Below are 16,513 nucleotides of genomic sequence, written 5' to 3' on the forward strand. Positions count from 1 at the left end.
TAATGATTTCATGGATGTCAGAATCATTCCTTAATAAGAATAAATTCTCTGTTTTTACACTCCCCTTTTGATTCCTGGCATAGTTTAAAAATTAATCCTTTAACAAATCATTTAAATTTGAGACAACAAACAAATATCCCAATATCAATTGAAACCAACAAATTGTTTTCCAGCATAACTCCGCGTGGAATTGTAACAACTCTGTATGGCATCATCATGTGCTGTAAATGGAGGCTGAGAAGTTCCAGCCACACACAGACACTGCAGTGAGGGCAGTTTTGCCCTGTGTGATGCAGCAGATGGAATCCCAGAATCCAGGATGTTGGACTGGGGACATGGAGCTGGATGCACTAAAAAGCCACAGACAGAGGAACCTCAGACCAAGAGAGGATCATGCATCCAGGTAAGAGGATTTTGTCTAGAATTCCTACCCCAGCTCTCCCTGCACACACACACCGCTGCAGTTTTGTCTCCCCATCACTTCCCTGTATTCACATTCCCTCTGCCTGGAAGCCCAAAAGGTGGCGAGTTCACTTTGGAATCCAAGGAGCTTCAGATGAAAAAGTGTTACTCATGGAAGCAACAAAATATCCACAGCGCAGGGAAGTGAGACTTGCAGGGAACTGAGACTTGCAGGGGATCGCTTTCTGCTTCCCCCATTCCCCGTGGAACATCAGCATGGAATCCTCATCACGGATTCATTGCAGAATATTGTCCTTTTAGTTTTAAAAACGGCTCCATGAGCGGCAGGGCCGATCCGTGTCCCAGGATGCTTCCATCTCTTTGGAAGGCCGGCGGCACCATCTGCTGGGAGCAGAAGGAAGGACAGGATGCGAAATAAACTCGAGGAGCGCTCATGGAACCGTCCATGGAACTCCAAAACGGTTTGGTTTGGACCTCAAGGATCATCCAGTCCCACTTCGGAGCCTGTTCAGGGCACGCTGCTGTCCATCGGCCCCTGATTGCAGATGGATATGGAAGGGATGGAGGTGTTCAGGGAATGCTGGTTGTTTTTCCCTGTGCTGGCTAATCTGGTAATTAAAAAGACTAATTGACCTCTTCCAACAGGGAAACATGTAAGCAAGAGGTGCCAAAAAAATTGGAGTTCCTGTGAAATGAAACCTGCATGTATCTGATTTAAAATCCCTCTGGATGGTCACTGGTTTGACTTCCACAGATTGCTCACACTGCCCAGGTATATCCAGTTCTGCTGTCAATGCTTTTGTCCGTGGCATAATTTCTATTTTTTCCTTGCAAAGAGCATCTGGGTGATAGAGGGGCATGGAGAAGAAAGGAAGGGGAGCAGCTCCCGGGGTGCAAATGCTCCCAGTCCCACTCTGCACACTTGAGCCCACCCCGCAGCCCGGGTCTGCCCCACTCTGCCCCCGGCTCCTGCCGTGTCTCACCAGTCTGGGGTTTGCCCCGAGCCCCCAAATGCAGGATTTGGGCTCTCTGATTTTAAATACAGGATTTGGGCTCTCTGGTCAAAGCCTTAAAATGTCTGGATGAGCCCCCACTTGCACTCCCCAAACAGGGCTGGAGTCTGTTTCACAGCCCTGAGACTGCCTGGGTGGGGTTGGCTCCAAGTGCCAGCAACACGGGACTTGCCTCATTTCTGAGCCAAAGAAAATGCCTGATTTATTTATTAAAGGACCCTAAAACTGGCCAAATGAGCCTGGTGCCCCCCAAACCCAGGCCTCAGTCCCTGTTTCGAGGACATGAAGGTGCCTGGCCCAGGCTCACCATGGGGGGCCCCATTCTGATCCCCAAAACCCCACACAACTCAGGCCTCTTCTTTCCCAGCTGGGTCTGGAGCTTCCAATCACTGGAAATGGGGTCGGAAACAGGGAATTTGGTCCCTGAACTCCCCCTGTGATGTCAAGACAGGCTGGAGAGCCAGGGGTGTTGGGACATGAGATAAAGAGGAGGATGGAGCCCATCCAGGGTACCCCAGCACCCCTCAAACACCCCAAGGACCCCAGAGTCCTACTCTTCCTGCTGCTCCCTGCCCAGCCCCAGTGCCAGGGATTGCAGGAGAGGAGCCTGACCACTGCCAGCCTTCTCCCAAACCACATCCATGGGCCGTGCCAGCACCCTGCACGGCTGGGCATGGCAGGAGACGGGCACCAGAGAGCAAAGGGCAGAGACCAGCCAGCATCAGCGTGTTTACTTCCTGCTGCACAGCAAGCCACACCCACCCTACAGACACACCCTCCAGGCACCCGTCTAGCAGTAAGGCACTTTTGCAAACACGTGAAACATTTTTGCCACCATCCCCGGGGTGTCGGTGCCCACAGGCTCAGCGCAGCGTCACCAGCTCCTCGGCAGAAGTGGGATGAATGGCAACAGTGTTGTCCAGGTCGGCCTTGGTGGCCCCCATTTTTATGGCAACGGCAAAGCCCTGCAGCATTTCGTCACAGCCCAGCCCTTGCATGTGCAATCCCACCACCTTTGGAGGAGAAATGAGAGGCCAGGTGGGATCCAGGCTTGGGGAGCTGGATGCCAGCCCAAGAGCTGACCACACGGGGACACGAGGACAGCCAGCCATGGTCCCCAACAGCCCCCACTCACCTTCTCCTCCTTGCCAGCGCACACCAACTTCATGACACACTTCACCTTCCTCTGGGTGACAGCGTGGTACAGGGGAGTGAAGGATGTGTTGTAGATCTTTACCTTGTCCTTCCCATGTATGGCCACAGCCTCCTCTGCAGCAGAAGCCACGGAACAGGCATCAGAGGGATACACATGGAACATTCAAAAAGAGTAGTCAAAGCCCTTTGGTCAAGGCTCATTTGCTGGACATCAAAGCATCTCAAGCATGCAAACAGCAGCTCTGAGGCAGTGTCCCCAGCCTCTGTGCCCCCACCTTCAGTGAGCCCCACGGTGCCGATGGGTGGGTGGCTGAAGACGACCGTGGGGATGTTCTCGTAGTCCAGCCGGGAATCCTGCCTGCCCTCGAAGAGCCTGTGGGCCAGCTTCCTGCCAGCTGCAATGGCCACTGCAGGGACAGGGAGGGACAGGGACCCTGAGCCACATGGCACCACAGAGCTGAGCAGGGGAGGGGGCAGGGCTGCAGTACCTGGGGTGAGGAGGGCTCTCCCACACACATCCCCGACGGCGTAGATCCCTCTCCTGGTGGTGTTCTGGTATTCATCCACCACCACGTGGCCCTTGGCATCCACCTGCACACCCTGCCATGGCAAACAGCAGACACATATGCTCCAGCAGGGATGGGAGGGCTCGTGGGGCCCCTGTGACAGCCTCTGGAGACCCAATGGAACCCCAAATCTCACCACTCGCTCCAGGCCCAGCCCATCAGAGCTGGGCTCCCGCCCCACAGCCCACAGCAGGCAGTCCACATCCCGAATCACCGCCTCTGTCGGCTTGTGGCCAGGTGCCACTGAGGCCACTGTCACATCCAGCAGCCCACACGTAGACTTGGTGACCCTCTTGACCTAAGGGCAGCAGGAGAAGGTGCAGATGGCTTTTGCCTTGCAACAAGAGACAGCAGCCATGCTGCAGAAGTAGGGATGTCACTAAAATCACGGCTCAGCAAGCAGCACCCAAAAGGGCAGCTTTCCCCCAGCCCTGCCTCTGTAGGAGGGATGGAACAAGGCACAGGGCTGCTCTGTGTCTCCCACCTGTGTGTGCTTCCAGACATCCACCCCGGTGTTCTCCAGCTCCTGGGTGCAGTTGGAGCTGATCAGGGAGTCAAAGGTTCGCAGCACCTGGGCAAGGACCCCCCCCAACCCTGTCAGGCGAGGGTCTGCAGGCAAAGGCACCACCTGGCAGCCCCTCCACCGGCATTTCCCTGCCCCTGGAACCCAAGAGATTTAGGGTGCTTGTGGTTAACAAACTTCTCTGTTTATTTTTCCATTATTTTCTTTTCCTTTCTTCCTCTTCTCAAGTTGTGACTTGAAATAAAGCTCGAGGGGATGGATGTGGTGACACGCACGGCTGCAGAAACACGGGGCTCCTGGGTGGGTGCTGCTAAAACACGTCCCCTCCACCCTCTGCATGGCTCCCACACCACCATCCCCTGCATCACTACTCCCGTGCCAACTGAGACCCTCCTTCACCAGGAACTGACAGCCAGAAACCACTCTGGCCACCAGGGCTGGGGTGTGGCAGCGGGGCGGGAAGCACAGCTGGGGACAGGGGGTGGCACTACCTTGTCGTGGCGGATGAGCAGCGAGGACTTGGAGCCCAGCGTGGAGAGGATCCCCACCATCTCCACCGCGATGTAGCCGGCCCCGACGACGACGCTGCGCCTGCGGGGAAGTGACAATGCCCTGTGCATTGCCACCTGGAGATGGCGCCGGTGGCTGCGGGGTATAGATCCCGCTTTACCTGGGCAGCTCCTCCAGGTCGAAGAAGCCGTCACTGGTCATCCCCAGGCTGGCACCTGCAAAGCAGAGATACTTTGGCACCCTTCAGCTGTCCCCCTTCTCTCCCAAAGCCTGCTTTGCTTGGGCAGACCTCTCCCCAGCCTGGGAGCCCGGGGGATTTCATCAGGCTCACCAGGAATTTCGCTGTCGGAAGGGACAGCTGGGCGCCCTCCCGTGGCTATAAGGATGTGAGGAGCCGTGTACTTTTTCCCGTTCACTTCGATGGTTGGCTCGGGATCAGCGGTGAACTTGCCATAGCCCCGGATGATGTCAATGTGAGCCTTAGGGGTTACAGTTACGGGGTTAACAGCGGCATGAGGAGACAACTAATGGAGCCAGGGTTTCCACAGTCGGAGGACACCCATTAGGGCTGGAAAAGTGGCCAAAAATCCATCACGTCTGCCACTAGGATTGCAGGATAAACACATCCCACACTCACCTTCTTCACATTGTTCTCGTAGATGTCATTGAGGCGCTGCACATACGCATCTCGCTTCTCCTTGATGGTTCTGGAACAGAGCAGGGAATGCCATCACTGCCAGCAGGTGAAGCTCAGAGCTCAGGGTAGAACCTTGCACTCTGTGCCATGCTCCAGTTCACAGGGTGGTGATCAAACTTCTGATGACCTCAGAAGTCTTTTCCAACCATGATTCTGTGAACTCAACCCCTCTGGCAAAGCAGCTCCCTGTGACCCTTTCCCCACCAAAGCAAGATTTCTGTGCCTGCCTTCCCTGTGTTTGTCTTTCCCAGAGTCTTTTCCCAGAGCCAGGTTGGCTCCCTGTTCTCCAAAACACAGCTGGCCCTGTAAGAAGCTCTGCACAGCCCACAGGAGCCTGGAAGCAGGCAGGGACCCCTAGGAAGTGGACAGTGGGATGCTCCCTGTGGGACACTCACTGCAAGATGCTGATTCCCAACTGGTTCCCATTCTTACCTCCAGTTGAACTTGACACCCGCAGTTTCAAAGCCATAGTCAGCGTGGTCATGGACAAACTCTGCGTGCACTGCCGTGTTCCACATCACCTGCCCATGCAAACCCCAGGTTGGCTCAGGAGCACTGCTGGCACTCTGGGAAAACCCCTGCCTGAATCCTCATCTCTGCCCACAGCGCCCACGGCATCCCGATGGCTCAACAGCCTCCGAGGCCCTGCTTCCTCCCCACACCCTGTGCCAGCACCTCCCTAAAATTTGGCAGGCACCCACAGCAGACCCAGCCCACGCCACCGGAGCCAGTGGCAGAACAGCCTCACCTTCTTTGGCACACATCCAACATTGACCTGGAGGGAATAAGAACAAGTCTCAGTGTCAAGGCCCAGTTTTCCCAAGGCAGTGCTCCAGAGAGCATTCCACATCCCAGCTCTCTGCTCAGGAAAACAAAGGCAGGATTAGGGGTTCCTGGAAAAAGAGGGGTGTAACCACCCTGGGAGGCTCAAGGTCTTGCGGTTTGCCCGTTTTCCTTCACTTCCTTGAAAGAGAATACAGAAGGTGGGGCCTTCAAACAAGGGGTTTTTTTCCATTCAGAATGTAAAAATTATTTACTAGCAGAAAGGTGTTTGCCATCGTTTTCCTGCACTTCTGGGAATATGGTAATTTTCCCAGCAGAATGCATTTAGGGCATAAAATTAGAGCCCGTCCCTCACTTGCTTGAGGAACCAGTTTGTTTTTTGGCTCGTTACCAGCTCACCATGCTCTGGAGTTCTGCTTTACCACCTTGCAGTTGTGCTACACAGATCCAGGATCCATCGGCATCCTGCAAATGGCTTGGAAACTGCCGGGAAGAAGCTGGTGGAGATGGGGGATTGGAATCCGTCCTGCTTCAGCCTGGCAAGGCAGGTCCTTTCACAACATCCGGACACCGGAAGGGCGATTCCTCCTCTCCCACCGCCCGCACCGCGACCCTCCCGGGGGTTCTGCCACCATCCCAGTCACCGGGGTCAGCGAGAGGGCACCGGCCCCGCGTCGCTCGTCCCCTTCCGCGTCCCTCCCCCACCCCCAAGAGACTCACGCAGGTGCCGCCGAGGCGCTGCGGCTCCACCAGCGCAACCCGGGCGCCGAGCTCGGCCGCCCGGCGGGCCCCCGCCAGCCCCCCGGAGCCACCGCCCAGCACCAGCAGCTCGTAGGCGGCCGCCGCCATCGCTCCAGGCTCGGTCTGGCCCCGCTGCCCCGCCCCGGGACCGCCCCCGGTGCCGCCCCGGTCCCGCCCGGCTCTGCACGACACCACGTGTTGGGGCTGACAACGGCGAGTTTATTGGTTCAGGTACAGCGAGGAGGATTGCAAGCACTTCCAGGACAAATATACAGAGGGGAAGGGGGGGGGCGGGGGGGAAATAACAAAAGAGAAAACAAAATAAACAAAATACCCCAAAACAATTAAAAAAAAAAAAAAAAAGGGCAGGATCAGCACAGAATGGGAATAGAGCTAAAAAGGGAACACTTTTATCTGGGTTATGACAACGTACTCCCAAGCAGGAATAATTTCCTTTCTCCAGTTAAGTTGAGCGGTCTTTCCAATAAAATAAAGAGTGGGGATGAAGTTAGTGTGCACTTCCCTGGAAAACAAACTCTAATTCATGCCAGTTAAACACTAGAACTAAAAATGTACAAAGAAGCGTCAGAGGAGATGAGTGTTGTTAGAGTGTTACCTTTTCCTCTCTGAACAGTCCAGAAGGAAAACAATGACTACAAATACAGCAGGCAAACTGACTTTCAGGCTGATGGGCATGGGACAGAGAGAGTGTCATAAGGAATTCAGTCTCAAGTTGTGCTAAATGCTCTTCGTCCTCTGTATGGCACATTTTGGTCCATGATGGGGATTTGAGTTGAGACGAACCCTGATTTCTTACAGAAACGTGTAAATATTGTTGCTCTTTTAAAATGCCAGGTGTACTTCCTTCTACAAAGGTTGGGAGAGGTTTATAGGAAGTAGTCTGGGGTACGACGGGTAACATGAGGCTCTCCACGACGAGGTGCTGGGTCAAACTGGAGGCTGCAGGAAACAAAAAGGGATCACTTACCCTCCTCCACAAGTCACTTTCCACTGCCATGATAAACACCAGGCTTGTTCTCCTGCTGCTAGCACACATAAAACATTCCAAGCCCCAAACAAGAGTTAAAACACAGAGTGACCCAGCAGCCCGTCACCACTTTCTCAGGGGAGCAGCTGAAAGCACAATTCAGACCCTCTCCCCCATCTTACCAAAGATGAAAACAAATAGATAAATCCATGTGTTTTTACTCTCTCCATCAAGCTTAGGCAATAAAGAGATTGAAGTGCAAAAGCTCCAACTCTCCAGACAGCCAGGAAGAGAAGCTTCTAGGAGCTTAACTCACTGCTTACTTTAAGGCAGAGCACACATTAATTCCAGAGTGGTCTGAGCTGGCTTTTCATGGAAGAACCCCTTTGGGAATGATCAGCCATTCCTCACAGAGTGGCTAGAAGGAGAGCCCAGCCCAAGGCAGCATACTCACAAGGAATATTTTAAAGTGTCATCTAGTTCCATGATAGCAGCCTGGTTCCCACAGCGGTAGCAGTAATTGGGGGCACTGAAGATGGTCACCACATTCCGGTCGTGGCACCAGTTATAACCCTGCCAGGGACAGAGAGGGAAAAACAAAAGGTCTCTCTTAAACCTCAGCCCCTCCGAAGTTCCTCTTCAGGCCTGAAACTCTCTGAGGCACTTGTGAAACTACAGATTTCCTGAAGTATTTCCAACTGACTTAGTTCCATTTCAAAATAGGTGCTTTACCACAAGAAGCAGCAGCAGGTACCTGGCAAAACCAGCTTCAAGCAGCCTACAGGAGATCATCCCCTCCTCACTTGTAAATTATGGACTGCACCACTAAAAAGCCTTGGGATTTTTAGGGATGCCTTCAGCTTTCCTCCACCACAAGTGACAATTTGCCTGCTGAATGCCACTGACTTCTGACACACAGTTCTGCTTAAGGGATCTACCTGCACTAGATTTTAAAAAGGCATCTGCTCCATTGACCCACCTGGCATTCTTCCAGCAAGACATCCAAGAATAGCCTGTTGAGAGCCAAAAATGGCATAATCCCTGTCACATCTGACTGCTGAGCACTATGGGACAGGCTGTTGGATGTAGCAGCAGTCAGAGCAAGAACAAACCAGCATGGAAAAAGATTATTCCTGCCACAAACAGGGTGTGACACGGCCGCTCTGGCAATTTACTTGGAGGGGGCAATTTGCTTGGAAAGGCCAGAACATCCCCTTATTTAGGCTGCAGGTCAAAGCATGTCACTTTATGTTGTTGTTTCCATGTGACTAAAGCCTCTCTTTGGTACTGACCTGTGCAAAAGGTGCCAACAAACCTGTGAGTGGAAGGTGTCCCAGAGTAGACCCCGTGGGCCCCTGTGTTGGTAGCCCTGGCTAGCAGTGCTTGCCCTACCTCCATGACCAGCTGGTGAGCGCGGGAGACCAGTGTGAGACCATTGGCGTGGTTGAAGGTTTCCGAAATGTCCTGCCCGAAGGTGTAGCCAGCACCACGTGGGGAAATGCCCCAGCCGCCGCGGTCATCCGGGTCCGACCACAACAGATCACACATCGGACCCTGGGAAGATTAGGAGCTCTCGGTTAGAACACTGGCAAGGTGCTTAAACACGTTTTATTTACAGCAGCAAGACTGCCAGCACGTCCTCCTCAGTGCAAGGCATGTGAGGAGTTTACTGAGCACACATCTGTGAGCCCCAGCCACTCCCAACAAAACTTCCAGCTGCCCCTGGAGCTCCAAGCGTGGATTTCAGTCCAGATTTCAGGCCCCAGGAAGCTGCAACAAGGTGCAACACCACACGAGGGAGGCTGGGCTGGCTGGGGAAGAAGGATGGTGATACAATGTGGCTTCACATGGTGGTTGTCAGTTCACAACCACCTCTGTGAGGAGGCTGAAGATAGTAAACACCCTCCCTCCCCTGCCAAATCCTGCTCTTTGAGTCAGACTGAAAGCCCAAAACTCCCACGATTCTGGGGAAAACAGCTGTGAAACCCCCGCAGCTCTCCTTATGTAGGCTGCTGTAATCAAAGCACACTGACTTATGTGTGTTTTGCCCAAATGTTCATCTGCTCTAGCTCCTGGAAAGGCCATAATCCATGTGTAACCACGTGTCTAAATGGACTGCAATGTGAGAAAACATTTGCATTTTCCACCAGCAGATATTTAAGTTTCTGAATTCTGTTACCTCATGTGGAACTTCCTGCAGGCGGTCCAGAGCCCTGATATGATCCAGTGTATCTATGGATGGAGAGAGGCCACCATGGAGGCAGAATATCTGTTCCAGAAAGAAAAGAGCAATCCATTAAGTGGGAGCAATGACCTCCAAAACAGCTGGGTCTAACTCTGTTAACACTCATTCCCAACGCCAGCCATCTCATCCTGGGATCACAAGTTACAGGAGCTTGTCTGGGACTGTTTCTCTGGATGTCAGACAACACAGCTGGCAGAAAGGAAGGGAGGGAGGGAGGGAGGCTTTTCCTCACACCAGACTCACCTGGCCGTCTACTAGAGCTGTGAGAGGCAGGTAATCAAACAGGTCTGTGAAGTACTTCCAGACGTTGGCGTTGCCGTACTTGCGCAGGCACTCGTCGTAGAAGCCGTACACCTGGGTGATTTGCCTGCTCTCGTGGTTGCCCCTCAGGATCGTGATGCGCTCTGGGTACCGCACCTGGGGGCGGACAGAACCTCCCTTAGCAGAGGCATGGAAACAAGGAGTGATGGAATATCACCCACAGCAGCCCAGCACTCTGCTCCTAGCACGGATCCATTTACACCCGTCATGCCCGAGCCAACGGCAGCGTCACCGGGAGGAGAAAATGGCTCCCAGCTCCCAGGTCTTATCCCCAGTTTCCCAAGCCGTACCTTCAGCGCCACCAGCAGAGTCACTGTCTCCACTGAGTAATAGCCTCTGTCCACATAGTCTCCCATGAACAGGTAGTTTGTGTCTGGAGACTTGCCACCGATCCTGAAGAGCTCCATGAGGTCGTGGAACTGCCCGTGGACATCCCCGCAGACGGTGACAGGGCAGCGTACCTCTTGCACATTGGACTCCTTGGTAAGGATTTCCTTAGCCTGGCAAGAAAAGCATGTTTAGGACACAAAGGGAGGAAGCTCCTCCAGAGGCAGGTGATGTTATTCTGCTGCATTCCCACAGGAAACCCGGTTTCATCCCCACAGCCCAAGATGACCACTGGAAAAAGTTTGGTGGGTGAGCACAGACAAGGGGTGCTTCCCAAATCCCAGTGCAGGGGGATGAGCAGATTTACTACAGCAAGGCCAGATTTCCTTGCCCAGGGCACATTTTGCCCACCAAAATTCCAATCCTCTTCCAAGCACAACACTTCAGCAACTTCTAAAGGCGGGTCACATACAACTGGAAAGCAAAGACAGAGGCAATTGGAACATATGGAGCCACAACCAGCTTCCCTGGCTGTACCCAGCTGGCAACAAAACCACCACAGATGGAGGGATGGCATCCCTGGATTTAGTCATCTCTTCTTCCACACCCAGCAGTTCCTCTGCTAATTACAACCATGCCATGTAGCCTATCTGCACCACCTCATTATCCTTATCAAATACCAGGTTTGTTGTGCTGCCTGCAGCTCACTGACTGATGCTGATCAGCGCTCCTGGCACATCTGAGGCACAGGGAACACCCACAGGTTGGCTCCATCTGATCCAAACAAAAGGGCTGGAAGATCACCAGCACTGAGCAGTCACAGGCAGGTGATGATCTGGGTATTCCCTGCCATATTCCTTAGCTCAGGATGAGCTAAGGCTCACCCTGTGCTGCCAGAAGGGAGCTGCTTCCCAAGGATACCCTCTGAGGACGCCTGCATTCCCATTCCAATGTTTGCTGCCATGCCTCTCTTCAGAAAAACATGTATTTGGAAGGAATAACTACACCCCAAGCAGTTTGGACAGTTTGGACTGCATCCAGCATGCTCTCTGCACAGAACCTAACCTGAGGGATCCTTAAAGTCACCTTCTGCCCGTGGACTTGCTGAGATGGGCTGTGCCTGGAACTGCTGAACATGTTGTATGTGAGTGCAGTAGTAGCACTCAAATTCTGCTCACATGTCTTTAAAAGCATTTACAGCGCCTTCGGAGAGCTTCCACCCTCTGGGAGAGACAAATATAAACCCACAAAACAGCTGCTCCCTGTGCTCTGGCTGCTGCACAAAGCAACAGGCAGGGGTTTGTTCCAAGCTGGAGCTCAGCAGGGCTCCTTTTTCACAGGAACAGGGCAAACAGGCTCCCTTCAAACCTACCCCAGGAAGGGGGGCCAGCCCACAAACTCAAATGTCAGTGCTAGGAGAACCCAGAAGTTTCCCCTGATGAGGAAGGAGGAGCTGGCAGGTGACAGGAGTGGCTCCTTGTGCTGCCAAGCAGCTGTTCCTCTGCACCCATTTTAGCTCACCCTGTGGGCAGGACACTCATGGGTGCACGTGGACACATCCAGGCCATCATTTGAACTCTGCAGAGCTGGTTTACATCAGGCTGGGGAGCCCCAGTTTGCCCTCACACGATCATTTTCTAAAGCAGAACAAGACTCTCAAAATGCTCAGCATCAATAAAATCACCCCAAAAAGCAATGACTAATTGCCTGCAGTGTGAACACTGAAATCAAGTGACTTAAAATAAAAAGCACTATTACAAAGCAAAAATAAAAACCTCTGATGCAAGCAGGCTGCCTGGCATCATCAGCACTCACTTAATCCAGGAGGCTAATAAATAACTATGATTTAGAAGTCAAAATTTAGCTACCTTTGTTGCAGAAAACAGTGACTAATGGTATCAGCTTCCTGTGCATCTGTCCCACTTGCGCTGGATGAAAACCATATCCAGGTCAGGATAAAAAGCAGCAGCTTTTAGGTGTTTTTATTAAATAAACCTTCCTTGTATTAAATAAACCCAACCAATGTCTGCCTGTCTGTGCTCAGAGAGCCTCTGAGGAGCAGCCCATTTGCTGGCTGTGAGCTTGCCCATCACCTCAACTCCTTGGGTGCTTCTCAAGAGCCTTGGAGAGAGGAAAAACTCCATTCCTTCTGGAAGATTCATTCCCTCAGCTCGGTCTGACCCATAGAGGCTCGTTCTCTGGGAATCCAAAGCCAGGCATGGAGTTCGGGATCAAAATTCACCTGAACCTCGACCCCACCAATGTCCACAGTCCAAACTACTGTACCACCAAGAGGGCTGAGGATACTGAACCTCAGGGAGCTTGGCTGGAAGGAGAACCAGCCAAGTGGGATGGGAGCCAGAGGGATGGCAGGGATGGAGCTGTCTCACCCTTCAGGAATGAGGCAGCAGGGGACACCCAGAGCCTCTGCCAAGGCGCCCAGGTGCTCCCAGAGGCTCCTGAACCAGCACCACCAACAGAGAGACAAAACATTGCCAGGCACGACACAGCACAACACTGGGAATTGCCTGCAACGGGACTGTGTCCCCTCTTACACATCCCAAGAACCAGGAGAGGAGAGAGAAGCTGCAAGGAGAGGGATGGCAATGGATGGCTGCTTGTTTAACTCAGGAGACATCCTTTTCCCTGCCTTCTTCCATGGCCCATTTCATCATCTTGGTGAAAAACCTGGATTAAGCAGGATGGCTCTCAACTCCCTCACCTGTGTGCTCCAGCAGTGACCAGAATTAATCCTTCTATCAGCCTCTGTATTTCTGCAGGGTTTGAGCCAATTTCCATTTTGAACACCAACAGAATGGGAACAATGTTATCACAGTGAGGAACAGCACCTCCCTCACCTGCTTGAGCCACAGGGGGCAGATCAGCTCCCTAATGAGGTTACCACTGGGCAGGTGAGGACAGAATGTCACTTCCAAAGCTGCAAATTTCAACAACTTTTAAGAGTACACAGTCACTAGGCACACCTCCACTGTGTCCAATTCTTCCCTCATCACTGCCCACTATGCCAGTACTTAAACCAAGAATGACCCACACAAATAACACTGAGATTTTTCTGGATTTTTTTTCCCCCACTTCATTTTGATTTTTTGTTTTAGTACTCAGTTCACCCACACACTGAAACCTGAGGCAAAAGGCACTACTGTGCTGGGCCTCTCTGAAATCAGCCCCAAACACAAGAGTGCTAGAAAGTGTTCTGGAGAAGAGGATTTCTCCAAATATAATTTCAAGGAAACCAACTAAACCAGCTTTGTGGCAGGGCTGCACACCCAGAGGTTTTTGTAAGCTCCTCTCCTGGGTGACACAACCACTCCCCAAAACTTAAACAAGCCAAGTCAGTGCGGGGCACAGTGTTTCCTTCATGCTCCAGTCATTTCCATCAGTTTCCAGCAGCCTGGAAGAACGAGGTGCTGTGACAGATGACACACCTCCCTGTCACCTGCCTCCTGAAGGACAAACACCCTCCCCACCTCCAGCTGAGCTCTCCCACCCAGCTTCTCCCTATTTCCTGTGTGTCCAGACACAATCTGCTTCCCAAAACACAGCAGCCACTACTCCAGCTTCCCGAACAGCCACAGCTCCCTCACAACTGAGGGAGCTCTGGAGAAAGAGTCACAAAACAGACAGCCCCAGCGTAGGACTGAAAATTTGAAAAAGAAGGGAAGGAAACAGAAGCTGTCTGGGGGTTAGGGAGTGCTAGGATCGCCGCTGGAAGAATATGGCAAGGAAAATCTTCCCTTGGTCACAGACTGAAATGTTGAGAGACTACTCAGACAACACCCAGCACAGGTCTGAGGATCTTTCTCCTGATGGAAAAAAAAGGCTTTTCCCATTCCCCAATAAACAAACCCGAGCACAGTTTGCCAAGGCCTGTCCAGAACAGCAGACAGTGTCCTTTATCCAGCCATTCCTCTTTCTGTTTTGGTCCCCTCAGCGGGCGGGGAGTCTCTCTGGGTCTCACCTCTGCTTCCCGAGGTCCCACCTCGAAGCCAGTGGGTTTCCTCACTGACTGGGGGTTGATTTTTCAGCGCGGGGCTTCTCCATGTTGTGCGGCACACCGGGTACCCCACCGGAACCACCCCTGTGTCCCCGCGCTGGATACTCCGGAGACACCGACCTGGCCACGCCATGTCCAATCGCACAGAAACCGCTCCAGGCATCCAAAGGCGGATATTTCACAGGCACCATCCCGCTCACCCCAAACCCACCGGCACCAGCCGCTTTCCCAGTGCCGATATCCCGCCAAGCGCATCCCCGCCTCCCAAAACCCGATATCCCGCGGGCACCACCCGCTCCCCCCAGGCCCGGTGTTCCACAGGCAGCACGCCGCCCCCCAGAGCCCGATACGCCCCGGCCGCAAGCCCGTCTGCCAACGCCGGACACACCGCGGGCCCCGTCCCGCCCCGCCAACGTCCGGGCCCCGCACTCACCTTCTCGCACAGGCTGCGGACCTGGCTCTCGCTCAGCTGCCGGCACTCGTTCAGCTGCTCGATCCACTGGTCCAGCTCCTTGGCGAAGCCCTTCTCCTCCATGGCGAGGGGGGCCGGGCGGGCCCCCCGAGGCCCGGGCCCGCCTGTGGGTGCCGGCGGCGGCCGGGGACGCGCGGCCCGCTCGGGTCTGCTCCGCTCCGCGTAATGGCGGCGCCCCCCGCCTGCCGCGGCTGCTGCGCAATTCCGGCCACGCCCACGGCCGCGCGCGCCGCTCGCCGACGCTTCCGGCGCGCTGAGTTGGCCTCAGAGCCACGCCCCTCCCGCTGGTCCCGCCCCTCCGCTTGGCCACGCCCTCCCTCTCCTCACGGCTGCGTGAGGCTATGGCGGCTGCGCTCGGCCAAGGAAAAAGGAATAAACTGCTTCCTTCTCTCTAAGGAAAAAGGATAACCTCACACGCGTTTGCGCCCGCTGTGCGTGTCGAGTCGCAAGCATTGGCAGCAGGGCTTGGGAATGTAACAATCCCTGTCTGCCCCTCAGTGAATGCGCGGTGTTCATTCCTTTCGCCATATTCCCGTGAAATACTGTGGGGCAATAATCACGACTGGTGGGTTTTTTTTTTCATCACGTGTACGATGATGTGCCAAATATGATACATGATCAATAAATACAAGCAGTAAAAATTAATATATTTGCTTACAATCTGGCACTCTAGTCACCTTGCCCTCAGCTTTAAAGTGTGACAGACCTGCCCGAATTCCTACCTAGTACTATTTCTCTCCTTTGAACTCGTTCTGCTGTCTCCCCTGGAGAGAGCCAAATGGAGCAGCAATATCATGACAGAAATGCAACAACTGAGGGTGTGACACTGCCACAATCTGGAGTGTCCACACAGCAAGAACTGGGATTTTGGGAGACCCTTGAGGGGAAATTTCCCTGGGATTTTTAGCAGGATAAGGTAGATCAAGTCCATGAGGTGTGTTGGTTCATGTCAGATGGGAAGGCTGAGCTTTGCTGAGGAGCTGCTCAGGGTGTTCCACCAGGAACACTCATGCTGGTCACAGTTCCCTTCATCTCCACTGAGTAGAACAGACAGATTTAAGGAATTCACCCTGAACTGAGGGGAAAAATGAAAGGATTCACAACATCACATCCCTGAAGTGAATTTTCTAACTAAAAACACAGCTAGCAAAATAAAAGAGAGCAATTTACATAAAACACAACTTTGTGGCTACTGTTATGGATGACAATTGCTTGCCAGTCCAGTTCCCAGGAAAGATAGCTGCCAGGAACTGTCCACACTCCTCTGGATTTTGATTTGTTTTCCAGAAGATCATTTCTGACCATATTGCCCATGTTTGTGACACTGAAGCAGAGAACAGCCGTGGGATAAGACAAACCCAGCCTTGTGGCAGAGAACAATAAATCTTCCCAGTCCAGAGCATACAGGAAAGCAGTGCCCCCAGTAAAAATCACCCCTGGCTTGTCCAAAATGACCCAAAAAAGGGCCTCCTGAGCCTCAGGAGGTCAGCCTTAAACCAAATGCTGAGCAACTTTTATCCCATCTTTCAGTTTCTGGAGGTTTCCTCGTTATTTAACTTGAGGAAACAAAGCCCACATGGATGTGCATGCTGTGGTGCTAAGTTTCTATTTACTGATTCCTTGCCACCATTAAAATGTTTAATAGGGGAAGCTTAAATGGAAAGATGCAGCTGAGATATTTCTCTTGGCTCCCTGTCAGGAATAAAGAGGTTTTGAGGTATCGATCCTATGGCA

The 16,513-nt window shown here is 53.1% G+C and overlaps 2 protein-coding genes across 7 annotated transcripts; both read right to left on the reverse strand.

Annotated features, from left to right (window-relative positions):
- Positions 1–70: 70 nt before the first annotated feature.
- GSR (glutathione-disulfide reductase) lies at positions 71–6,531 on the reverse strand. 6 transcript variants are annotated; one of them, XR_011679839.1, is made up of 13 exons: positions 6,391–6,531; positions 5,636–5,662; positions 5,320–5,408; positions 4,828–4,897; positions 4,522–4,669; positions 4,351–4,405; positions 4,172–4,271; positions 3,642–3,728; positions 3,080–3,455; positions 2,867–2,998; positions 2,572–2,705; positions 2,199–2,449; positions 71–804 (listed from the first exon to the last, which is right to left on the reverse strand). XR_011679839.1 is itself a non-coding variant. In XM_071431279.1 (13 exons), exons 1-13 carry the CDS (start codon positions 6,517–6,519, stop codon positions 2,300–2,302), a joined length of 1,395 nt encoding a protein of 464 aa, XP_071287380.1. In that variant the 5' UTR covers positions 6,520–6,531; the 3' UTR covers positions 2,153–2,299. The 6 variants fall into 6 exon arrangements, 5 of the variants coding, with proteins under 5 accessions (XP_071287380.1, XP_071287381.1, XP_071287378.1 ...); XM_071431279.1 differs by lacking the exon at positions 71–804 and having other exon boundaries at positions 2,153–2,449; positions 3,080–3,191; positions 3,294–3,455; XM_071431280.1 differs by lacking the exons at positions 71–804; positions 3,642–3,728 and having other exon boundaries at positions 2,153–2,449; positions 3,080–3,191; positions 3,294–3,455.
- A 78-nt stretch (positions 6,532–6,609) lies between these two features.
- Positions 6,610–14,992, reverse strand: PPP2CB (protein phosphatase 2 catalytic subunit beta). The gene is made up of 7 exons (XM_071431288.1): positions 14,741–14,992; positions 10,256–10,465; positions 9,888–10,061; positions 9,579–9,668; positions 8,792–8,953; positions 7,854–7,972; positions 6,610–7,371 (listed from the first exon to the last, which is right to left on the reverse strand). Exons 1-7 carry the CDS (start codon positions 14,840–14,842, stop codon positions 7,299–7,301), a joined length of 930 nt encoding a protein of 309 aa, XP_071287389.1. The 5' UTR covers positions 14,843–14,992; the 3' UTR covers positions 6,610–7,298.
- Positions 14,993–16,513: the final 1,521 nt, after the last annotated feature.

Source organism: Agelaius tricolor, unplaced genomic scaffold (assembly GCF_023055355.1).
Source record: "Agelaius tricolor isolate 1412-34295 unplaced genomic scaffold, bAgeTri1.0.p SCAF_8, whole genome shotgun sequence".
Taxonomy (NCBI): Eukaryota; Metazoa; Chordata; class Aves; order Passeriformes; family Icteridae; genus Agelaius; species Agelaius tricolor.